The sequence below is a fragment of the Protobothrops mucrosquamatus genome, unplaced genomic scaffold, assembly GCF_001527695.2.
Source record: "Protobothrops mucrosquamatus isolate PMUCROS unplaced genomic scaffold, P.Mucros_1.0 scaffold852, whole genome shotgun sequence".
Classification (NCBI taxonomy): domain Eukaryota; kingdom Metazoa; phylum Chordata; class Lepidosauria; order Squamata; family Viperidae; genus Protobothrops; species Protobothrops mucrosquamatus.
This window is the reverse complement of record NW_015387107.1, coordinates 34575-61250: the sequence shown is the minus strand read 5'-3', so window position 1 is coordinate 61250 and position 26676 is coordinate 34575. Positions and strand designations below refer to the sequence as shown.

The 26676-nt window shown below is 40.4% G+C and overlaps 1 protein-coding gene across 1 annotated transcript; it reads left to right on the top strand.

The window, feature by feature from the left end:
* Positions 1-1968: 1968 nt before the first annotated feature.
* On the top strand, positions 1969-25614 carry ADGRE5 (adhesion G protein-coupled receptor E5). The gene is made up of 16 exons (XM_029284699.1): positions 1969-2011; positions 2294-2428; positions 7259-7402; positions 9090-9136; positions 10779-10871; positions 12982-13150; positions 13957-14070; positions 15656-15876; positions 16852-17022; positions 18476-18664; positions 19310-19527; positions 19903-19969; positions 21604-21695; positions 21984-22152; positions 22423-22530; positions 23743-25614. Exons 1-16 carry the CDS (start codon positions 1969-1971, stop codon positions 23773-23775), a joined length of 2013 nt encoding a protein of 670 aa, XP_029140532.1. The 3' UTR covers positions 23776-25614.
* The last annotated feature ends 1062 nt before the right edge of the window (positions 25615-26676 follow it).

The window sequence follows — 26676 nt, the reverse complement described above, 5'->3', positions numbered from 1 at the left end:
AATGCTACTAAACTGCACATTTGGAGAAAATGTCAGAATATTATTATGATTGGCTCCCAGCAGCTGAATGTTATTTTTTTTTACCTGCAACTGAATATGTTGTATATTTTAAACTTAAAATGGATATTTGCTTGTTCCTTTGCCTTTTCATTTGGATGAGGGAATAGTTTTAGGTTTGTTGAGAATACTCTAAAGTAGGCTTACTTTTTTTTCTAGTCTTATCATTTGTGGGGGCATGGTTTTAAATTCAGGGTCTTTTTTCATTTTAGGAAAAGTATATGGATCTTGCTATTACAGATAGGACCATTATCTGTTTTACTATGCTTCATTTCTTGCAAAATGAAAAAGAGAATGCAATTTCTTCAAAGGCGCTTGTTCCCCTTTCGCGTTTCTGCTGTCTTTGTATCCATGGCAGAGCTCTTTGAATCTAATTAAATAATTGGGTCTGAGGATTTATTAAGAATCTCACTGGTTATTCATGATAAAGTGACCAGAATGTCATTCCAATGCTTAGCATTTGCAGTTATCCATTTTCTTTGGGCTTGCAATGAATGGAATGAAAAGTACTCATTATTGTACAGGAAAGGGAAATATAGTCACAGGGTCATTTGGGCATCATCCCCATCCTTTCACTTTCATTTTTAATACATGCCTGATGATGAGGGAATGACTTCAGCTTTGGTTACTCCTCATTTCTTTCTTTTATCTGTTGCTGCCATGACTGGAACTGAACCTCTGTTTACTTGGAAAACTGGACTTGCTGGTTTTTTTCTGAGCATTCTGTCCCTCTTTTAAGCAGGAGATTTCTCAGTTACTTAGAATAGTGATAAATAAAATGAATTTATTTGACAGCCCTCAGATCTGGTCCTCTTTGTCATTTAACTGCAAAAATAATGGTCAGTTCCCTTCATCATTGCCTGAGTGTAAGGATGAGCTAGATAAAGTGAACAAGATGAAAATAAGCTCAGACAAGACAGAAGTACTGGCATTCAGTAGAAAACTAGACTTTGGGGTTAGTGTTAGACAAAGTTCTATTCCCTCTGAAAGAGCAGTTTGAAATGTTAGTTTTAATATTTGAAGTCCTACATTTCTTCTGGTCTGGCCATTTGAAGGGCTACCTGTCTCTGTGCCTGTCTATGAGTATGTAGGTCACCAGGAAAGAAACCCACTTTCAGAGCCCATTGGTCAATCGGGAGAAGAAGGCCTTTCTCCCACCTTGCTCCCAAGTTGAGGAAGAGTTGTTTTCACGAGTGAAGACTGTCTTCTTCAGCTAGGTCCCTTGGGTTGTAGTAATAATAATTGGAGCTGCTTTTTTATTTTGAAAAAACAAAAATTTTGGATTGCCCCATTGATAGTGTTGCAGAAAATCACAGGACTCAGACCACGGAATCAAAAGAAGTTGGGTTTATTTGCGCAAAGGTTCAGAGCAATATATTCGTAGCCATATCTGAACAGCTTCTTATAAAAAAAACAAGTTCATATATACTCTTCAGAAACAGCAAAACACGGAAATGTAACTGGTTAGCATTGATTGGTTACTTGAATCACAGCCCCTTTTACAGCCCCCTGTTGCTATGCTGCCGTAGCTAAATATCTTGTCCCCCTCTCATCGATTGGGGTCACAGGTTTCATGCCAAAGCATCTAGGTCTCCTGCAGCACATTTGTGGTTAGCTACAAGTGAGACATAGAGACATATGTGGTTACCTATAACAGAGCTTCAAGCTTGACACTTACTGTATGTGCGACCGACAAATGAACTTGTGGTTTGACATTTTCCATTTCCTTGTTTATCTTCTAACTAATACACACATTTCACTATCTATGAGACTCATGTCAGTATTTCTCTTCTTTATGCCCTGTTTTATGGCCTATGTCCCGTTTTATGTCCTGCCTCAATAGAACGGTAGGATCTAAATCAAACGAATAAAAGTAGTTTTCTCTGCTCACAGTATGGTGCCTCAGCCACAATGCCCATGCAGTTCACCACTTCAGAGTTTTTGTCCCAAGTACGTATGTTACAGCATGTTGCTTTGCAGAGTTTGCATGGGAAATGGCTTGGCCTTTTGCAGCTGTAAACAGTTTCCTCTCTGCTACGACACAGCTTTCCCAACCTGGGCCTTCCTCAGTTAGGTGGACTCAGCTCCTATAATCCTCAGCGGCCATGCTGGATGGGGAATTCCGGGAGCTACAGTCCTTTCTCCTCTGGGGAATAAATACCCAGGTTGGAAGATGCTAGCATAATCGGTTGTGGCATTTTGCCATGTTTCATTTAGCACTACTTTCTTCTTGCAGACATTGATGAGTGCAAGAGAAATATTTCCACCTGTGGTCCCAAGGGGAGCTGCATTAACACTGAAGGGGATTACCACTGTAAATGCAAGCAAGGATATGGAAAGAGCCCTAAAGATGATAGAAAGCTATGCAGAGGTACAGCTGAAGGAGAATACAACTTATATTTTACGCAACCACACTAATACATTGGAGGGTGACAAATCACTTCTGTAATTAATTACTTTTGCTGAATGATTTTGAAGTGATTGTAGAGCCAGAGATGGTCAAAATGCACAAGAATGTTACCAATAAAGGAGAATATCTGCAGCTCAGGGTTGAAATGAGGGCCCTTTTGTGCTCTCTGAGCTTGCTCGTTTTTTTGCAGACATTTCATTACCCAAACTAGGTAACATCATCAGTGCTCACTGATGATGCAGTGCACTGATGATGTTACCTAGCTTGGGTGATGAAACATCTGCCAAAAAAACAAGCAAGCTCAGAGAGCACCGAGGACCCTGCACTTGAAGTTGCCAAACAGAACAAGACTTTTGAGAAAAGTATTTATCTTTAAAATAACCATGATTGTGGGCTATTATTTGAAACATTTTTAGAAACGGCAACGTTTGGGGCATGAATTATTATGGAGAATCAGTTTCTTTTCTGTCATATATGTTTGAGATTTTACTTCAGAGCATGTTTGTGCTGGTTGAAGTCACTAGTGTCTCTCTTTCTAGTAAGAGCTTGGCACTGGTTGGCTTTCTTACATAAGCCTTTGCCAGCTGGCATCCTCCAAATGTGCTGTGTCTAGAACTCCTAGAATTCCATAGAGTGGCTGGGATTCGAATTACAGAAGTTATATAGTCACAACAGGCCTGGAGATCAAATCAGAGAAACTTATATCTGTTGTCTCGGTTTGTCTAGTACAGGGGTAGGCAACCTTGGCTCTTTTATGACTCGTGGACTTCAACTCCCAGAATTCTTGAGCCAGCTATGCTGAGGGGAAAAGGAAAGTTTCCAAGCTGAGCCATGCTGGCCCAGGAATTCTGGGAGTTGAAGTCCACGAGTCATAAAAGAGCCAAGGTTGCCTACCCCTGGTCTAGTAGCTTCATTTCTTCCATTCATAAGGTTAAAATGGAAGAAAATTAATTCCTGTTGTTAGTCAGGAAAAGTTACATTAAATAGCTGAAAATTGTCAAAAGTCATCTTGCTCATTTTTTTTAATGGATCAAAAAGACGTTGGGAAAGGTCTTTCATGGAGCAAGCAGGTATATGACGATCATCCATGACATACGTTGTGATATACATTGTCCATGCACTGTGTCCTTGTGATCCAAGCAGCTGTACCTAAGGGAATGAGAAGTGAATAGTTACTCAATAGTGTTGAGAAATTAGGAGAAAAGTTTATGATCCCAGGCAGAGTGACTTGCCAGTCAATTCCCTCAGCATCAGTGGAGGACAACTGTTCCATCTGCAATGCTGAAATAAGATGCAATTGCCAATTATGTTAGTTTAAAACATCCAGAATCTAGAGTGGTGAGAAGATGTGATTGTTTTAGCATGGGCAGCAAAATATCTTGGTTTACTCCTGGTTGCCATCTGTTCACAGTCCGGCTGGAAACTATATTCTATCATAAAGAGATGACTATCTTTGAGGGGCTTGTGTATTATGTGAGAGAAGAGGCTGAGAAAAATCATATTACCGTATTTGAAAATTATTTGGTAATTGTCCACTTCAGCCTATGGGTTGAGGTATTCTTTGAGGCAATGGAGAGGGGTAACATTACAGTCACCTTGACTTGCAACATAAGTAGTAGCCGATGACTCCTAGCAACCCTTGGACAATCAAGGCCATGCTGCTTAAAAATCCTGAGGGCATGGGACTGTGGAATTCATTATCTCATTTTTGTTATCTTATAATTCTCAATATCTTTACCAATAATTATTGAATACATTCCTTTTAAATATATAACTACATTGATTCTTTAAAAAGTACAAATTAAAAGATAAACATAAAAAAATTAAAAGTTCAGAGAGGAAAAAACTGAAGGTTCAAGAAAAAAAATGAAAGGAAAAGAAGGAAAAATAGAAAAACAATGGTTTCTAATGTTCTTTGGTACAGATGTAAGTAGAAAAATACATCAAACTCTTACTGTAAGATTTACATTTATATACCTTATTTCCATAGTTCCATAAAATTCTAATCATCAGATCCCAAAATCAACTTTTAATTTCTTTCAGTTTCTTATAATAAATCCCAAAGTGGTTTCCAAGTAGAAATAAAATTTGTCGAAGCATTATCTTTCAGCAAGGCTATCAATTTTACTATCTCAAATTCTACTAGCTTCAGTATCCATTCTTCCATTATAGCTGTTTGTAAATCCTTCCCCTTTTTAAGCATATAAACGTTTCACTGCCATAATCATGTACAGGTCGTCCTCGACTTACAACAGTTCATTCTGTGACCGTTCAAAGTTACAACGGCATTGGAAAAAGTGACTTCAGACTATTTTTCACAGTTACAACCTTTCCAGTATCCCCATGGTCACATGATCAAAATTCAGACTCTTGGCAACTGACTCATATTTATGACGGTTGCAGTGTCCCAGGGTCATGTAATCCCATTTTGCGACCTTCTGACAAGCCAAGTCAATGGGGAAGCTGGATTCACTTAACAACTGAGTCACTCACTTATCAACTGAGGCAAGAAAAGTCATAAAATGGGTCAAAACTCACTTAGCAAATATCTCACTTAACAACAGAAATTTTGGGCTCAATTGTGGTTGTAAGTCAAGAACTACCTGTATAAGATCAAATTTCCATAAGATGTTTCCATTTTTTAAGCCCAAAAGAAAAGCCTATGGTTTCAATTGTACATTCCCTTTTAAAATCCTCTTCATCAAAATAAATACTTGATCCCCAATATTTTCTACCTTTGTTATCTGCCCACCAAAGATGAAAAAAAATGTCCCTTCGTTTTGATTACATTTCCAACGAATATTCAAAATTCCCTCGTACATTTTTTACTTCATCCAGTGTCATTTATCAATGATACATCATTTTATAAAAAATCTCTTCAAGATTATAATTCAGTGTAAATTTCAACTATTTCTTCCACATAGTCTCCCATTGGGCTTATTTTATCCATTTTTTTTACCCATTTTATCATACAGTCTTTAACTTTTCGTCCTTTGTTTCCATTTTCAATAAATTTTATACATCTTAGCAATAATATCATCATTTGTACGTAGCTCAATATCAAATAGATTTTACTCTTTTCAAATTCATAATTCTTATCTAATTTAAATCTTTCCGTTAGCTGAAGTTAGGGAACCAATGGCATCTAAATCCTTCCAACTACAATTTTTGTTGTTTTTAAATTAAGCTCTTCTTTGGAAAAATTCAGCAGGTCAGCATAAATTAACAATTTTGGTTTAACTGTCATTTCAATATGCATGTTGTAAAATACTTTTTGAACTCTACCTTTCAGCTTAACTTTGGCATCATTTTGGCATCCAAATCTTAAATCATGTCTTTCCAATTCCAATAATCTCTTAAAGTCACTCAGTCTTTTATCTAAACTGAACAAGAAGTTGCAAAATACAATTTTAAATTTGGTAATCCTAACCCCCCTCTTTCTTCAGCATTTTGCAAGAGAGTTTGTGTTTCTTCTGCCAAAGAAATTTAAAAATTTCTTCTTGCCATTGTTTAAATGGTACATAAGTCATCAGTATGGGTATGGTGTCTGGGATAGAAATAACATTATAGGTAAAATATTCTCTTTAATCATCGAAACTCTTGCCCAAAATCACACTTGTAAATTTCCCATGTCAATATATCATTTCTAACTTCATTAGTTATTTTGAAAAAGCATACAATTCATATTAGTCAAGATAACTCTCAAATATTTAACCTTTTTCTCAATTTAATTTTTTTTTTCATCAGATTGTCTTGATTTTGTATAGTCACATTTTTTTTTTACCAACCTATTTGTTTATCAATCCTGAAATCTGCTAGTAAACTAAAGTCTTCCAAATTTTTTCCATCAAAAACTCAGTCCCTTTCAGGGGGTCTTGTAAAATTGAACCCAAATCATCTGCAAAACTTCTTGGTGAATAGGTTCTGAATGTGTAAGTACAGGCAATCCTCAACTTATGACCACAATGGGGCCCCAGATTTCCATTTCTAAGCGAAACATTTGTTAAGTGGATTTTGCCCCCTTTTATGACCTTTCTTGCCACAGTTGTTAAGTGAATCACTGCATTTGTTAAGTTAGTAACACGGTTGTTAAGCAAATCTGATTTTCCCGTTGACTTTGTTTGTCAGAAGGTCGCAAAAAGAGATCACATGACCCCAGGACACTGCAACCGTCATAAATATGAGCCAGTTGCCAAGTGTTTGAATTTTGATCACGTGACCAAGGGGATGCTGCAGCGGTCTTAAGTGTGAAAATGGTCATAAGTCATTATTTTCAGAACTGTTGTAACTTCGAACAGTCACTTAACGAACTGTCGTAAGTTGAGGATTACCTATAAATTTTTGATGGCACTTTTTAAAATACCTCTACAAAATTGTCAAAGCTAAGTGTCCTGTGATTCTAATTTATACATCAATATTTGCACATACTGAGGCTTACAGTTTCACTTCTGTAACCAGGAAAGTATTTGGAACACACGGTGGGCCTTGTATGATCATGGAGCAATTTCCCATTCCTTTTCAGAAGCTTGTCCTAGAGAGAGGCTATCAGCTCCAATTTAAAGACAAACTGAGATATATACCTTGGTCTGTTGCAATCCACGTGGATGTGTTATGTTGGTTTACGGAAGCATGATTAGAATGTCAGACATACAGAATACCTCACAGGCGGGAATACTTGTAACAAGTCTGAGCTTTTTTGTTTAGTTGGGTTTTTTTCCCCTTCTCATTTTCCTTTTTGCATTAAGTAATCTTACATTGGTTTTATATTCATCCCTCTTTTGTTTTTAACAGATATTAATGAGTGTAATGGAAATCATTGTGATGAAACTGCCCATTGCATCAACTACGAAGGAAGTTATTCATGTTACTGCCCGCCAGGATATTTCCAATATTCCAATGCTGTCCAGGAAAATAAAACAAAGATAAAATGCAAAGGTAAATTTGAAAGGAGAAGATGGAGTAAAGAAATTAAGGGCAGAAGCAGCCTTTTTAGAGAGAACAGCCCCACAATGGCAACAAGCTAAAGGCAGGGCTGGAACCACTTAGCTAATTTCCCTTACATACGATGGTCCAAGAACTGAGAATAAATGAGATTTATTGAAGAAACTTGGAAACCATTATCAAAAGCATTTCAGCAATTGAGATAAAACAAAAAGTAGTTGTTTTCATAAAGGCAAGGTTCAAATCTTCTTTGGCTTAATTTTTCACCCCATCTTATCTAATAAAGTAGTTGGCTTCCTAGATTGTTAAATCTCTTTTTTTCTGTCCTTTGTTTTTGCAATGGTCAGCTTTGTTCTTATCTTGTTTTTTTTACAGACAGTATGAGAAGGGACTTTCATGTTAACTTGTATTTCCAGATCATTGTTGTCTTAAATTTTTAAAAAAATTGCATGCTTGTGTTTGCTTTAAAATAGCATTATAATTTGGTTTGTATTTATTATAATAAAATTAAATTCAGGCGAGGGAAAAATAATTTTAAAAGATACATTGATTGTTTCAATATAACGGGAACTGCTTTCCTTGCTCAGCTTGTTTTACTGGCTCCCTGCATATAAAAACAATTTGATTCCAGACCTGTTAAGAGCGATCATTTTCTGTTCAGGCCACATCTACGTCGGCTACCTGGGCACATTATTTTCTTACAGCTTCCACTGATGGCTCATCTCTGCAGGGGTGACAAGTTTCCACTCCCCTGGAACTCTGGTTTGACAGCTTTATCTTACAGCCTAAGTGATTGGCCACAATTAGCCCCCCTCTGCTCTCCAGTTCTGCCTCATTAAGGCTGTTCTGGGGTTAGGAGCATTGCTTGCCAGAGCCCTGACCCAGCAGTTCAGATGGGAAAATCTATGGGGCCAATATGATTTGGATAAACAGGTTTCACGCAGTTAAAATATATTCCAGCATAGTCCTGGTTAGATATGGATTACCAGACTTAGCAACTCAGCAAGTCATCATCAGAGAAAAATCTTCTCAAATTGCACAGTTCCCTGTCTCCTGTTTAAACATATTTTATGCTGCTCCTAGTATTCAGGCTTTTACATTTTTGGAGCAAGAGCCAACGGTTGGGTCACATTCAGAAAACAAACCATGACAAATGGGCAGCTGTACCAACCCAGCAATCAAAAGAATGGTATCTTTTCCAGGGACCAAACCTTGGGCCTTTTATATATACAGAACAACCATTTTCTCATCCCCTTTTTGCTTCTGCCATGCTGTTTCTGTGCCATGCTGGTTCTCTGGATTAAATGTTGCTGGAAAACTTCTGCCCTTGACTGGCATGATGATTTTTGGCAAATCTCATTCAGCCTTTATTTTATTTTTTAATAGACTAATAGCAATCTGCCTTGTGGCACCATTAAGAGGACCAAAGCAATAAAAAGCATTGAATATGGGAAAAGTACCAAGCGTAGTTTCTCTTCAGTTGCATTATCAGGGCAAAGCAAGATCTTTTTTCACGGTGCCCTGAGACTTGGTCCTATTAGTTTCCACTCAGAAATAGAGTTAAAGTGATCTGATCAATACAAAGTATAACCTTGCTTCGGAAAATAAGTAAAAGAAGAGATTTTTAGAAATTTAAAAAAAAAACAAACATTTTTCCATAAATTGTATGTTCTGTCCCCAGAATTCAACTATCCCATACCTTCGTGGAATAACTGTTCAGATAAACAGGTGAGTCCTAAATGCTTAGACCTTGAAGTCAGGATTAAATTTATGGTACGCATAGAATAATACTAAATTTCCCTTATGGTGGAGTGACTGTAAGATGTTGTGTAAGTGCTGCTCCATTGACAAAGAGGAAGTTGTCATTGTACCCTGGAGACTCCCACTATTGTGAGAACATCCCTGTTCCACCCCTGGAGTTCCTGCTTGTGGAGGGAGGCATATAAATGCAGCATGCTGTGCAAGGGCTACATTATGGGCTTAGGCTAGGAGGCTATGTAGCCCTTTCATTCCCTTTGGCGTGACACACCCATTAGCTCAGTGGTTCTCAACCTTTTTAATGCCGCGACCCCAACCGGTCGTAAGTCGAGGACTAAACCGGTCGTAAGTCGAGGACTAAACCGGTCGTAAGTCGAGGACTAAACCGGTCGTAAGTCGAGGACTGCCCAACCAGTCGTAAGTCGAGGACTTTCCCTTCCCAGGAGCGCCACGCATGCGTGGTTCCGCCCCCTGCGCCAACCGAGGCGTAGCTGGCAAGCAGCAGAGATGGAGCAGGCCGACCACCAGCTGGCCCAGCCCAAGGGAGGTAAGGCACCCGCTGGAAAATGGCGGACAAAATGGTGGACAAAAAAATGGCGAACAGCCTTGCTTGGCGACCCCCGTGAAATGGTCGATCAACCCCAAATGGGGTCCCGACCCACAGGTTGAGAACCACTGCATTAGCTGGATCTAAAAGGCATTCTCACTGGAGATGGCTTGAATTCCTTCTCATTGTAATTCATGTGAAGAGGCACAGGAGAAAAGAGGCATCTGTTTCATCTATTTTGGTCCCGGTGGGCCACCACATCTCTGGATGTAACAGTATTTCTATCGTGGATCTCCAGACTTAGCTTTCTAACTTGGCCAAATCATTGCCTCCTGAGCAGCAGCCTAATGGCTTTTTAAATAAACAGCACTAACAACACCTAACATTACAAAACAAGTTAATGACATGATTTGCCTTGGTTAAGCAAATTGTGAAGAGTTGCATGTAGTTATCTCATTGAACTGCCTCAACCTAGTAATTACTAAGAGTTTGTGTTTTGCCTTGTAATCTTAAGGATCAGAAGATAGTGGGGTTTTTTTTTTAAAGAAAACACAGTAGGATTTTTCAGGATACAGAATTAAATGGCATACAGTACATGGTTTCTACATTTATGCTGTGTAGGGATAAAATACATTAGATCTCTGCAGGATTGGACTGAGCATGTGATATTGGGAAAAAATGCTACTGTTTTAAGATGTCATAGTATAGCCATGCTCTCATGTTCTCTCATGCTTATTTGGAGCTTGGATCCAAATCGCTGGGAGCCTTAAATATACCTAGTGCTGGTTTATTTGTTCACTAAGACAGAGAAGGGCTGATTATAGGATTTGTGGAAATTGTTCTCCTGGAATTTTATTCTTGAAATGTACAGTATTTGTTGGTTAATAGGGCTTTTGAAACGTTTTCTATCCAGTGTAGTGTGTGTGTGTGTGTATCATATTTCATATTTATATTTTGTATTTCATATTTCTTCACCATGGTTCTCCCCCTCATATATATTTCATATTTCTTCATCATGGCTCTCCCCTTGTCCCCTAATGGTGTTTGCCTGGTGTTGCTTTGCAGAGTTTCTTTTGCAACATTACTACTCAGCTGGGAAACCTCTTTGGTTCACCGCCAAATGTGAGCAGCCAAATGGATTCGAAGAGGCATTTGTGGGTATGTTTTCAGTTTAGTTCCTGGCTTACAGCAAAAGGCAGCTTGAGAAAATATGTAAGAAAACAAGCTGACAAGGAGATGCGTTGAAGGCAGCTCCCTGCCCTGCCTACCCTGCATCCATCATGTATTAAGACCTAAAGCGGTTCATATCTTTGGCATTTTTCACACTGCACATGATTGCACAACGTCCCCATCTAAAAGGGTAGCCAGTTATCATATGCTAGTCAAACAACAATGGTTCTTTTATGCATCTGTGTGTGGGTATTTCCTTCCACTCTCCAATAAATGGACCATCAATCTAGATATGATACAAAAGAAGCAGCAATCGGGTTCACGTCTTTTAGGCACTTGGCAAGCCTTTAATTTCTCCCACAGCCAAGAAACCTCTGCTTCCCAATGCTGCAGACCCTGCCTTAGCCTTCTTCATTTGCATCCCTGCCTTCCAACCTCTCTTCTATCTGAAGATTCCCTGCGCCATCCACCCCTTCCCCGTCACTTGACACAAACAAGGATTGCTCAATGCTGGCAGGTCAGCTTAGTTTAGAGGCTGTTTAAGACCAATCCCAGCTGTCCGCTTCATAAGGAAGATGGACAGGGAGAAGGAGTGAGAGAAAAAGAGAAGTGGTGGTAGCATCAAATAGACAAAACTTTTATTCTGGAACCACAGAAGCTCCATGCAAATATTTTGGTAAGTAAGAAGTGAGCAAACAGGTAAATAAATCCCTGTCACCAGCAGTTAACTCCGAGGAAGATATTTCTGCCTCCCAAAATAATGTACAATAATACTTTTATATGAATTCCTTTAAAACGTAAACAACAACTAAAACTATTGTTATTCCAGTCACATGTACTATTTTATATGACTTCTAAAAAGCAAGGGAAAAATATTTGAGTGGGAGTTAAAATCCATGCAAAAATTAATTCAAGTGCGTATCTGTAGTATATAGAAACATGTACTCTATAACACTATTGACAGACTCCTGGCTGGGGCTGTGTTTATAGATCCTTTACTTGTGAATTTCTAAATAGATCCCAGCCAGTTGTTAATGAGGAAGAAAACAGTTTACATATCACCAAAATGCCTATTTCATAAAGAATGCAGGGGAATGAAGCTTGCTGTTTACAATTGCTGTTCTTACGGTGATCATTTATGTAATGCAAGAGGATACAAATCAATTTATAAACTAATATATTTAATTTGTCTTAAATAATAAAGGTGGGATACAAAATATATATAAAAAATAAAATAAATCAAGGGACCCGCTCTTGAGCAGTTGTGCTTTGAATAAGGAATTAATGTGCAGAATATCTCCCCTCACCCAATCTCAATTAATCCAGAGTGGTTTTGCGAGAAATTTGGAAAAGCTGAAATAATTTTACTGTAAAAATGGGGAGATTATTGTTTGATGGCCAATTTTGAGGACACACCAATCTTGTTTGGGTTGTTTTGTTTTGTTTTTCTTTGGTTTTGTCACTCAAGTTCTTTCTAGCTGTTTTGTGGCCATAACTGTCATCATCACATCCAACGTGTTCATTAGCTGGGATTGCTGGAAATGGTGGGTATTCTAATTCCAAAACAACTGTAGGATGAGGAAAGCTCATACTCTCATCTGTGGATCCTCAACCATATGGGGTCAAAATGTGGCTCACCCATCAAATGGCTCCATTGGAGGCATTGACCACTCATAGTCCCTACAGACCAGAAAAGACTCTTTTTCCATATCAGCATTTGTCCTTTGGGGGGAGTGGAAGGACGCCCCTCTGATAAAGCATTTTTCTTCTTTTCTCCAAAAACTGTATATTCTAAGTATACAGACCCAGAGGCATTCATGGCCACAAATATGATGCTTGATACCAGTGCTCTGCTTTGTAGCATGCTAGATTACCTTTTAATTAAACGAATCTTTTAATGCGATAACAATGGAGACATCACCAGGCATATTCAGTTGGCTGCTGGTAAAGAGGCAGATTATTTCTTAGATCTCACATGCTCAAAAATCCCACTGGAATTCCCCAGTCCTGTGCTTATCTACGTACAGTGGATTTAACAATGACTCATTGTCTCTGAGCGCCAGCTTTTCTCATAAACACAAATGTCAACATGTTTTAGGAAACACTGGACAAAGTGGACAATCTGTTGAACTTGATGGAGGCTGAGAATAAGCAGCAAAGTCACCAGGTGGCGACTAAGATAATGGAGCTGATGGAGGCCAGGCTCAGGATGTTTGCGTTTTCCCTACCCAATGGAACCACCACCATCAAGCCCAAAGCAGGCACAAGTTAGTATACAGAGTTGGAGTTATTTGAGATTTCCTTCAGGACCTTGCCCAGCAATTCTCTCCTTTATTCAATGCAAAGACACCTCCTTTGTGTCTTAGCCAGCCCCAATGTGATGCCTTTCAGATGAATTAGACCAGTGGTTCTCAACCTTTTTAATGCCGCGACCCCAACCGGTCGTAAGTCGAGGACTAAGCCGGTCGTAAGTCGAGGACTAAACCGGTCGTAAGTCGAGGACTATCCAACCGATCATAAGTCGAGGACTTTCCCTGCCCGGGAGCGCCGCACATGTGTGGTTCTGCCCCCTGCGCCGGCCGAGGCGTAGCTGGCAAGCGGCAGAGACGGAGCAGGCTGACCACCAGCTGGCCCAGCCCAAGGGAGGTAAGGCACCCGCCGGAAAAGGGGGGAAAAATGGCGGACAAAAAAAATGGTGGACAAAAAAATGGCGGACATTTGGGGTCGATCGACCCCCATGAAATGGTCGATCGACCCCAAATGGGGTCCCGACCCACAGGTTGAGAACCACTGAATTAGACTGTGGCTGATTGGGAATATTGGGAGTTATACTATATCATATTTAAGGAGAAGGAGGAGGACAATTTTGAAATATGAAATTAGCTCTCCTTCCCCAGTTTCAGTCTGCTTTATGATAGATTTCTCTCTCCCCCCCCCCCCCGTCCCTTGCTGAGTATCCGTTGCTTGAATAGTTGGAATATTTTGAGGAAAGTGATGCTTGTTTCAGAGACCCCGCCACTTGCCCTTTTCTGTTCCCTGCTAACCTTGTCATCTTCCTTTTCTTTCGTAACAGAGCTGGTGATGGAAATCAGGACAGCTGAGAACACAAGCCAAGGTCTGGCGCAACTGTGGCTGGAGGAAACACAGATGGAAATAAGCTGGGAAGCAGCAAGCAAGAAGGGAGAAGGTAAAAAGCTGTGGCAGTACAACAAAGGCCTTGTATGCGGGTGATGCTGTGAGAAGAACAGGACGCCTGTAATGGCCTGGAAAAGCTGAGGGGAAGGCAGCAAAAGGGAAAAGCTCTTCTTGGGTTCAAAGCTTCTGGGACAGACTTTGGCCTGGGAAAATTCTCTTCTCTTTGGGAAGCCACATTGTCTTAGGAGTAATTAGATAAGAAACTTATGTCAGTGGAAGGTGGAACTTTCAGCAGGCTGCTGCAAAAGAGTTCTTGCCAGAGATATAGGTTGCTGCAGAGTGATTTTCTTTCTTACTCTCTCCTGCCTTCCTTCTACTTGCCTTATTTTTCTTAGTAGACCTGTGAATCCATTCCTTTTCTGCCTCACCCTTCATCAATTAGGCCAGGGATGTCAAACTGCCGGCCCGCGGGCCGGACGCATCATCCGGAAGCCGCACCCACCCCATTGCCGGCAATGGCAAAACCGTTCCGATACGTTGCGCGACATCGCGAGTTTGACATGTGTGACTTAGGTAGAGAAATAGGTTTCTTTGACCCATAGATTGCCTATCCAAAGGAATGGGCAGATAAATAGAATTAAGGAACCAGGGTGGGCCAGGAGAGGGGAAAACGTGGGAGCATTTCCTTTGCAGCTGTTCTGAACATTGTTAAGAAAAGTGAAATACTGGAAAACAACTGATTGTGAAGACATGTCAATGTTTTATTTTAAGAAAAATAATGGCAAGAGGAAAGATGGTTAATTTTTTTTCTTACTATATATTAGATGAGAGGGATGTTCAAAGGAATTTAATTAGGAAAATATTCAGGACACAATGTTGGATTTAAATGTATGGAATGTACAGTGTTGGATTTAAATGTATGGCGAAGAAATAGTTTTTTAAAGTGTTTCCCAGAAACATCTCTTTATTCATGTCTATCAACAGAATACTAAACTAGATGGATGTTCAGTCTGATGCAAGACCATTCTTAAGTTTTGAAGAAATGACAGGCAGCTTTTTGTGTTGATAGGTTTCTTAAAACTAAATGATATATGACCACAATAGTATATATATTATTGAACATGGAGAAAATATATAAACAGAAGGAAAAGGCACAAAAGAGGCAAAGGGATAGAATCAGGTGAATAAACTAGGGATATACAAATAACATTAAAATTGTAATTTGCCACTATTCCAATAAGCAATTGAATATACTATATTCTTTAAATTCTTAAAAATGACAGTTAAAGTCTGTACAGAATTCAAATATCTAGAGCAACAGAATAAATTATTAACACCACAACAATTGTTAACTGGCAATTGTACAATGACACTATGGGGAGAGAGAGGAGTATCAAAAAATTCTATATGAATATCTTTCCAAGGTAGATTGTCCAAGAGAAAATTCCCTACTGTGCTAGTTCTGTTTGCGAAGATTATTTTTCCACATAGACCTGAATTTGCACATACTATTTCTCTCCATTGCCACCTTAAACAGACAGAATTTACTCACTACTTATGTACTGTAGACCGGCATTGGATTGTCTCATCCCAGCAGCTTCTGCATCCTCACATCTCAATCACTCTTCCCTTTTCAGGCCCCAGTGTTGTTGGCCTCCTGTCTTATGAGGACCTGGGATCCATCCTGACAGGTGCACATGTTGAAGGAAGCGACTGGGAGCAAATTGTAAAGTCAAAGGAAGAGACCGGCAAGCCCAACTATAAAGTATTGTCCAAGGTGGCATCTGCTTTTGTAGGCCATAATGAGACCACTGCCCTAAGCAATCCCGTCACGTTCTCCTTTAACCATCCAGAACCAGTGAGTATCCATTTCTTCTTTGTCTTCCCTGGATCTAGAGAATGGCAATAGTATATCCTTTTGTTACTCCCGTAAGAGCCATTTACCCAAGGAAACAACCTTTCCTGAAGAGAAAGTACTATATAATTTGTCTTCTCCTTAGCCACACTCAGAGGTGAGCTGTTGGGTGGATTTTGACACTAATTCACATTAAAGACCAGGAAGCCCAATTTGTCTGCTTTTCTTGCTTTCTGTATGTGCAATAATATGTCGGAAAGACCTTGGTAGACCAGTGAAGAGATGCGGCCTTTGGAATGGTCAGATCAGAGAGGGCATAGCCCGCAGCTGGATAAAAATAATCCTCGACTTACAACCGCAATTGAGACCAGAATTTTAGTCACTAAGGAATGCAGTCATAAATGAGTCATCTCATGACCACGTCTCATTTTATGTCCATTTTTACTGTGGTCATTAAGCAAATCGTGTGCCTGTTAAGCGAATCATGTAGTCATTTAGCAAATACAGCTTCCTCAATCGACTTCGCTTATCAGAAGCTGGTTGGGAAGCTGCAGACCATGATCCCATGATGGCAAGACCCTGCAAACATTGTAAATGGAAGCCGGTTGCCAAGCGCCTGAACTGCAGTCATGTGACCATGGGGTTGATGCAACTTTGAGGAGGGGTTGTAAGTCACTTTCTCCAAGGCTGTTGTATCTTTGAATTATTGTTAAATGAATGGTAGTTAAGTCAAGGATTATCTGTACTGGATGGAGAAAGAGGCTCAGAAAAGACCCTGCCTAAATCTGCAAAGGAGTCAGCAGATTTTTACCTGTAGATTTGCCAGATTCTGTTAATATAGCCTGATAGTAAAGTAGGATTAGCTCATCTGCTCAAGTTTCCTATCTGGTCTACCTGGGAAGGCTGACAATATACGCAGAGTTCAAATTTGTATGTATTTGATAATATTGACTCATTCATCCTGTCCCCATATTCTAGGAATCAAACGTTGAGAAGGTGATTTGTGCTTTTTGGAAGCCCACTGAAACGGGTGGAAATTGGTCTCAAGAAGGTTGTGAACGTCTGAACATCAGTAGTGCTAACAGGACATATTGCCGCTGCAACCATCTGACCAGCTTTGCAGTGCTCATGGCCTTCTATGATGTGGAGGCAAGTCCCAACTAGAGAGTAGAGAACTTAGGACTGGGTTTAGTCAGGGAAAGGAAATTAAAAAAAAATGGATGTAGGATTGATTAGTTATTGATAACTGGAGTTCCTTGTGTACCCCACGTTTCCCTGAAAATAAGACCCACCCCAAAAATAAGCCCTAGCCTGATTTTTTGGGGTGGGCCTAATATAAGCTTTACCCCGAAAATAAGCCTCGGGGGGTGGACGTGGCTAGCACATGAGGCGGCGAGCGCCCGACGGCCCCTTGGCGCAGCATCGGTAAGTCTGAGTGCGAAGGCAGAGGTGGGGGGGAGGCAGGCGATCCAGACGTGCTGCGCGGCCTCCCGGCTCATGGGAGGCTCGCGTGGCGGCACCAGCAGCAGGCAGAGGCATGGGGGGAAGGAGTGGGCAGTGCATCAGGATTGCCTGCCTTCCCCCCATGCCTCTGCCTTCACCTGCTGCCGGTGCCGCTGTGGGAGCCTCCCACAAGCCAGGCAGCCGCACAACAAGTCTGGATGGCCTACCTCCCCCATCCTGTGCCTCTGGCTCTGCCGTGCAATTTTCACCCAGAAGGAGACTGGAAGCTTCATCTGCTTGGAAACGGAGCTCCATTTCAGAGCACTCCATTTGCAAGCAGACAACACTCGTCATTTTTCTGTCCGGGGGAAAAGTGTTTGGGTGCCTACGGGGCTGAGCCATCCAGAGTCAACCTGGAGTTGGGTGGCACCAAAGTCAAAATAAATAAATATTTGCACTTCCACCCATTGCTCCATTCTCACCGTCATCATGCCTCTCCTTGGTTGACCAGTTTGTTCGTTCATTTGGAGTGTAGCCCTCCACTAGGAGAACATCCAGGCATCCAAGGCTCAGACGAAATGTCATGACAGAAGGTAGAAGCAAGCCCAAGATGGCAAGAAAAGAGAGAAGGAGACCTTTTTTTGCAGATGGCTTGGCTCAATTCAGTTGGTTGGCTATTAGAAAGACTGGCCTATTCCAACTGAATATTGGGAAAATGGCGCCTGTGGGACCTTCACTGTCGAGGGATCTACAAAAATAGTAGCAAGACCATGGAAGTAGTGAAGATGATGGGCTCTTAAAGCAAAAGTATTGAGATAAAATTGGTAGCAAGGCAAGATTTTGATTAGAGTATTTATTGGAATTAACTGCTTTAAAGAGAATCAGCTTCCTGGTATTTAAGGGGAAGGAGGCAAAAAACACTTCAGCCAGAGATCTGAGCTGGTCAGCTACTTTTCAGTCTGATTTTTGAGCCCTTCTTCTTCTTATCTTCTCCTGAAGCATCAAAGAATTATCACTAGCTATTGGCAATTTAAGTTTAAATCATTCGCTTCTTATTACCTGAAGCTTCTGTAAGGTTCTTTCAAGTAGAGTTGACAAGACCTGACTTCTACTGCATTGCCTTAAATTAATTAATTACCTATACTGGTCTTTACTCTAGGATTGGGGCCTGTCTATCATCACAAAGATTGGGCTGGTTGTATCTCTGATCTGCCTCTTCTTCTCCATCCTCACCTTCCTGTTCTGCCGTGCCATCCAAGGTATCCGCACCACCATCCACCTCCACCTTTGCCTGGCCCTCTTTGCTGCCCATGTCATCTTCTTGGGCGCTGGGATATCTAGCAATACGGTAAGTAACTGGTAAGGATTTTGATTACGCATTTGGGGGAGGCATTCTGAGGAAAACAGCTGAGAGAAATAAGTGGAAAATCCTCCATTTAATGTGGCCAGTCCTCTATAATGTGCATTAGAAAAATGAGACCTTGCCTCCCACTTTTAGAATATCGTTAAAAATGCATCTCCCCCTGCTTTAATAGAGAATTTGGGAGAGTTTGGATTTCTAGCCTCTTAGCTGACAGTGGGGTGCTAACTTTCCTCCTTCCCACTATCCAGGTTAAGTGCCATTGACTTGCATAGGGGAAAGTTGCCTAATGGACATATAAATACAGTATTGTTTGCCAGCTCCTTCTATGGTCAGTTAGTACCCTGTAAGTCCAGTCCAGTTCCTAACATTATGAAGGTCCGTGCTTGCGCCTTCATGATTGGAGTATCTAACAGACCAAACAGTGAGAATGCCAAGAGGCACAAGTATGAAGGGGTGCTGTTGGATCTTAAAGGAGTAGGAATAAAGAGTGCATCACATTTCTGTTTGAACATAATTTTCCTGGGTATGAAAGATGTCCTCCTCTGGGAAGAAGAAGGATATTTGAAGACTGGACTGGATTTTGAAACTGCTACCAGAACAGCTCAGTCTAATCTTTGTTTCCTTTTTTAGATGGCATGTGTTGTAGTTGCTGGATTGCTCCATTATTTCTTCCTCTGCGTCTTCTGTTGGATGCTACTGGAGGGTGTGCAGCTCTACCTGATGGTAGTTCAGGTCTTCAACACACATAGCCTTAAACACTGGCACATCTTCCTTCTGGGATATGGGCTCCCAGCTGTCTTGGTGGGCATCTCCGCTGCCATCAACAGCAAAGGATATAGCAGAAAAAAGTGAGTCCTGAATTTGGATCCCTATCCCCCCCCAGCCCAGTCATGAGCTAGAGAGTATCTGTGTATTGTGCACTGAAGGTCAGGTGACAAGGTCTTGAATATGAATGTCAGTAGGTTTTCCGGTGCATGTCATGCTAGAATTGCTTGTGAAGTAAAAGGGCTGAGCAGGCAAGTAGAGGAAGCTATGCTGGCCAGCCTTAAGTCCCTGTGACATAGACCTTCCCCTTCTACACATTCCTGCATGACTGGTAGTAAGCTTTCTTAGGAAAGTGAATGTCTAAAGGGGCAGAAGAACAGATCTAAGTGAACTGTCAGAAAATAACTATGTGCGTCCATTTACCTACAAAACAAGCCACCCTCTGTCTTTCCATACAGCTGCTGGCTTTCCAGGGAACGTGGGTTCTTGTGGAGCTTCCTGGGACCTGTCTCCTTCATCATCATGGTAATGCTGAATGCATACTCAAGAGCTACTTAAAATGTTAATCTCTGAACAGTATCCCAGCTTCTGTCTGTTATAGTTTAATGAAGAGAAGGACGAGGGGGGACATGATAGCAGTGTTTCAGTATCTCAGGGGTTGCCCCAAAGAAGAGGGAGTCAAGCTACAGTATTCTCCAAAGCACCTGAAGGCAGGACAAGAAGCAACAGATGGAAACTAATCAAGGAGAGAAGCAACCTAGAACTAAGGAGAAACTTCCTGACAGAACAATTAATCAGTGGAATAACTTGCCTCCATAAATTGTGAATGCTCCAACACTGGAAGTTTTTAAGAAGAGACTGGACAGCCATTTGTCTGAAATGGTATAGGGTTTCCTGCCTGAGCAGGGGGTTGGACTACAGGGCTTTTCAACCAGTGGTACGGGTACCACCTGTGGTACATTGGCACATGGCAGGTGGTACGCGACCATCCTAGAAAAGGGGGGAGGGGAATGAGCTGAACTGGTGGCAGCACCGCACAAGCCTGAGCGAGAGATGGCTGGAGCTGCAGGGCTGTCAGGGCTCAGCGAAAGCGCCAGGATCAGCCCTTCTTCGGGGCTGTCAGGGCTCAGTGGAAGCGCCAGGATCAGTGCCAGGCTCCAACTGGGCCCAGAAGAAGCGCCGATCAGCTGGAATGTTGCAGCATCTCCAAGGTCTTGTGATTTACATTCAGATGCTTGGCCACTGATTCATATTTATGATAGTCACAGTGTCCCAGGGTCATGTAAATGACCAAAACCTGCTGCAACCACCCAGCAAACGGGGGGAATAAAAACCAAACACCCCCACCCCACCCCCGCTGCCAATCCTCAACAGAAATGCTCACAACAATGAAAACCTCAGATGGGAGGAAGAGCGCCGCCGGGCGGGCAGGCAGATGTGTTGCTTGGCTGTGACTTGGGGGGCACTTTTTTCAGTGCCATTGTAACTTCGAACAGTCACTAAGCGAACTGTTATAAGTCGAGGACTACCTGTACTTTATCACTTTTTTTCCTTTTTTTTTTTTTTTGGTAATCAAGTTTTTGACACCTTGCTAGGCGACTGGTGGTACTCGGATATTGCCATATCCTAAAAGTGGTACAATGGGTGAAAAGGTTGAAAAGCCCTGGACTAGAAGACTCCAAGATCTGTTCTATTCTATTCTATTCTATTCTATTCTATTCTATTCTATTCTATTTTTTCTTTTTGAAGGCATCTTATTATTTGTAGGTAGCTTTGGATGTAGTGGAGGTTGTGTAGTTCCTGCTATATGTCCCTTGAACCACTTCTGCTAGGGACAACTTTGGTCTCTCCTTTAGAAAGGCATTCACCCCAGTTCTTACATACATTATCTGATGTCAAATTAAAATGCTTCTCCCCTTCCCCCCCCCCCCCCCATTATATAACATAAATAAACTAACTAAACTGAAATGACTCCTAGGTGACTATACAGCTTGGATTTAATTTGTTAAAACAGAATTCTCTAATTCTAACACTGTTCAGTTTTCAAAAGCTTAACACTCTATCTTTAAGCATCCATTAAGGAAGCTAGAAAAGCTGTGATATTTAGGCTAGTGCTCATCTCAAAGCCTGATTATCCTTATCCAATCTTTTCTGCACAGGTCAATGCTGTTGTCTTTCTTATTACTGTCTGGAGGCTTTCCGAGAAGTTTGCTGACATTAACCCTGATATGACTAAATTGAAAAAGCAGAGGTAAGTATCCAAGAAAAAGTGATTGTCTATGTCTTAAAAGATCAGGAATTAATAACTGGTGAGATTATAATAATCCCCTTGGATAATAAATGATTTATTTAATAAAATGATTTTCAAAAGCTCCATCTAATATAATCCTGGAGGAGAATTAGGGCATAGGCTATACCTAGCCCTGTTTGATGTAATAGATGCCCTTCACATTCTGTTTCGAGGCTAGTCCTCATTACATAAAGTCAAGGACCATAGCAACATGTGTTAAGTTGTACCCTTAATCTCTTTTTCTTACAGGGTGCTCACAATCACAGCCATTGCACAGCTCTGTATTCTAGGCATCACTTGGATCTTTGGCTTGTTTCAGTTCAGCAACCAAACCCTCGTCATGTCTTACCTCTTCACCATTTTTAACAGCCTACAGGGTCTCTTCATCTTCCTCCTGCACTGTGTACTCAAGAAACAGGTACCTGCATTTGTAGAAAGGCAGATATGTTGGGAAACAGCTCAGAGACTTAAATTTTCTGGTCATTTATTTGGGAGTAAAGCATATTGAATATGATAGGATATACTTCTCAGCAGACAGGATTGGACTGTAAGTTGGGCATATAATTTTGAGTGTTGGGGGGGGAAAAGACTCAAAGACTGGCAAGTATCAAGGTGTGCATGTGTGCAAATCAGGGAAAAGACACAGATATAAAAATCAGAGATTCCTAAAGTTGTTGTTTATGTCTAGGTGCGTGATGAGTATTACCGCTGGTTGTGCCAGGGCAGACGTGGCAAGACCCAGAGTTCTGACAAGTATTCAGAATTCAGTTCCACATCCGGTTCCAACACGTTAAGGGTAAGAGCTAATGAAAGATTTCATCCTCCAGATTCCCACTCTGAGCGTGGAGCTGCCCTGCAGTCCTGCAATGCTCTTTTGACTTTGAGCCTGGCTTTAATGTTCCTCCACTTGGTCCTTTTAAAAACAATCAAGAATCAGACTAAACCTGAATCAAGACTTGGAACAGCTTTACCCTCCACCTGTCATACTGCTTTTAGAAGCCGTGCAAATCAATCACCAATAATGCTTGCTTCTTCTAATGAGGTGCAAGTGGGTGTATTTGATATCTCTCCAGTCATTTTATAATTGGGGACGTATGTCAATGTGAAATGAGGGGGAAATATTTGACATAAGGATTAATCTGACCAGAAACCCTAGGGCAAGAAAATAGGGAGCAACACACTAAGATACAGGAAAAGGGATATTCAGATGACCTAGAGTGAACATAGATTAGAACTGACCAACTGCACAATATAACTGTAAGTAGGAAAATAGAGAGAACATGACCCCTGAGGACTACTGTATCTCAGCAGTTTCTGTAGATTATTGACAGGTTGATGTCAACGCTGCAAATACTGTATATTCTTGCTTTGACAATGTGCAGAACTGTCTGGTATTTATATAGTTAAACCAGCAACTGGGAAAGAGGGAGGAGCATAAGGATAGCCGGGAGAAAGAAACCGGAAGTAAATCACATCTTCCAATCAACTTGACCCTACAATAAGGGAGTGGGAAATGCTTGGAATGTATATGTGTAACGGAAGAGAAGCAGACCTAAGCATTTCCACCATGCTGTACTGACGTCTCTGTAACCTTAATAAATGCTTTTAGGAAAAATATGCCTGAAAGTCCTTTTAAGTGTTTCGTTAATCAGACACATGACAGTTAGTTTTTCAGGGCTTCTAAATCAAGCAGAATCCAGATCACTTAACCAAGGATTATTAAAAGTCACATGCCTCACATTTAAATTGAAGTGATTGGCTGTGTAGTTTGAACTTAAAATTGATTCTCTGACTGTAGTGCTACAGACTTTGTATCATTTGCTTTAAAGTTACAGATAAAGCTTGCATTGTCCTATACGTTGACAGGAAAATGTCCTTTCTTAAAACAGAAGGACTTACAAATCTATTGAAATTCTTGTCGGTTATCAAGAGCTAATGAAATATTTACTCCAGTGGAGGCAAACAATTACTAGATAATTCTAAAAGCTGTCTTTCTTTTCTTCCACAGACTCCCAAAACTTTGAAAGAATCTGGAATATAACAACAGTTTTCAGAAATAATGAATTTCAGCACTGCTGCTTTGCATATAAACATTTCCAGGGAAAAGACCCGCTGGATAACAGAACTATTGCCTGCTGATTCAGACCTACTGCAATAAGGACAGTGAAACTGCCAGAAACCTATGAAGGGATCCAAGCTCTGGAACCGAGCCCACATTAATCTTATATTGGTACAGGGCTTCATCAAATGTTCCCTTTTCTTTCATGCTAAGGGTCTTCTCTCTCAAAGAGAGGAACATTTCTTTTTAAAAGGGTACTTCTACATATGACACTTTCATAAAAGGTCCTTCCCGTGGACATTGGTTAGTCGTCTGCCTGGCTATTATGCATCAAAAATTTGAAGTGAATTTTACATAACAGGAATGAGGTTTTTCATCCAGTACAAGTGGCCTATGGACTGATCTGATAGCATTTCCCCTAATGCTTATTAAGTTATTTTCAAGCATAAACCTATGATTGTCTGCAGTACCTATTAAGACAAGTAGAAACAGGGATGGTAAATATGGTCTATCAAGTGTATTTAAGGAGTTAGGCAAGGCAAAGGATTGGCAAGGATGCTGTAATTTAGGACTGGACAAAGAACTTCACATTATTTTGCTTTGGAATTACATTTGTCCAAAATATATAAATTTTGAATTCCGCCAATCAATGAGATTATAAACCCAGGTCCCTTTTTAGGTAGCTATAAAGTTGTCCTGGTTTGAATAGTCCTGCAAATAAAAATGTAGAAACAGCATGGTGTAGGCAAAATACAGACCTTTTAGCGAATGATCTAATTTTTGATGTAGAAGGACTTTTATTTATTTTTAATAGAAAACTAAGCCTTCATTTGCAACCTTGCACACTGAGCCAGGCTTAATTAGGTATAAGTAATCCTCTGCTATAAAACTGTTTAAATTATAGTTCTTTTCCATTGCCCAAAGATTTTAATGTTTCTTGGTGCATTAAATGTCTGCTATGCTCAAAATTCAGATTCAGCTCAAAAGGCATATCTAAATAATCTAGCATCTCATGGGCTGCATCATATCTGACACCTTTGAGTAGAAGCACAGAAATAGAGAAAGAGTTTTCATTTGATGTTGTTTTACTGCTGTTCCCTTGAGTTCTGCATGTGATAACAAGATGTAATGCCGAAAAGGGGTACAGGATATAGAACAATCTCAGCTACAAGAATCCAGGTAATGTTGTTTATTCAGACAAGTAGCAACAATTATAAACTTGAGCCGGTGGAGTTTTTTTTATTATCTGGATGGAACACTTCCAGGCAACAGCAGAGCTTGGGTTAGATTAGAAAGTTAAAAGCAATATCTCAAAAGGCAGTGATGGAAAAACTCTTCCATGTTCTTCTAAGAAAACAACACAAATACAAAATCTTCAGGAGTCATGGGTGACTCAGTTTTCCTTTTTTAAATGAAGTTAATGAACTTTTCTACAGTGGCCATTCCCAGAAAATATTAAAAAGTTTCCTGTTTAGACCAATTAGGTTTGAACGGTTTTCAGTATTCCTAACTTTTTTTGTAAAGTGCTTGGTATTTGTATTTTATTTGTATCTCAGTTCCAGGTGTGCCTCATTTACATGTAAATAACAAAACACCAGAGTTCACAGCTATTTTTCTACTGAATTTTGCTCCCAAAATTATTCACCAGTTAGACCTAGTCTTTGCATGCACCTTTTGTAGTATTGGGAATATGTAAATTTGTACTTGAGACAAGGGGGGGGGATGGATGGATTCATTTTACTGATGCTTCTACTATTGTCTCTCAGTTTCAGTAACTGCCATGTCTTGAAATATATTCACTCTAAGAGTGCCTTTAAAGATGTGCATTTTTTAAAAGAAATGTTTCTGTCCAATTACCCACCTACTTTCTTAAAGCATTTTTCCCCTCAATCCTTCACCTTTTAATTAAATCAAGAGAAATCTGGTTGCATCTTTTCTATTTTAATAGAAGAGAATATATGTAGCTCAGGGTTGAACTGTGGAGTCTTTAGTGCTGTCTGAGCTTAGTTGTTTGCTTGGAGATATTTAATTAGCCAACTAAGCAACATCATCAGTAAGAGTAAGTGTGAAGTTTGCTCTCTGAATCACATAAGTACAAAGACTGCAACAACCCAAGAATACTAGAAAAAGGAAACGGACCACATATACAAACCCTCCAACAAAATGGATACCCATAGAACTTTATCAAAAGTGCCTGACCACTCAATCCACTACAGCACAATCAACACAAGCTATGAAAAGGATGCTGCTGCCTTACATCAGAAACAACCCACTATTACAAACACTTGGCATTAGTGTAGCACACAAACCAATTAAAGCTGTCCAAAACCTAAGTAAACCAAAAGACTCAGGAGCCCAAGGAGAAGAAGAAAACAGAAGCCATCTACATCATATAACAACCATTATGTAGGATGGACAGGCAGAAGACTGGAGAGTACATCCCTGAACACCAACTAGCAGTCAGAGGACATTATGAATATTCCTTAATCTCACAACACATAAACAGACTTAACCATAGTTTAACTGAAAAATTATGAACATTCTGGACCAAGCTAAATCCAAAAATGCTAGGCAGTTCCTGGAAGCTTGGCAGTCAGACAAATTAGCCATTAACAGACACAGGGAAAAAAACCATATTTACACACCATTCAAAAGAGGCAATTTAAAAAAGCTAAGAAGGAAACAAAAAGATCAGGACTCATCTTTTCCATCAGCCGACACCCAGATAAGCAAGGATTAACACCAGGCAAACAAGCAGAAAATAATACTCTAATCAAAGGAGTACCAGGGAATCACATTCCCGCCAAAACTTACAGGGCAAGGTACTGCATAGGCAGTCCTTAAGAATGTTTGACTTAAGGACAATCCCTAAATACGAACAGG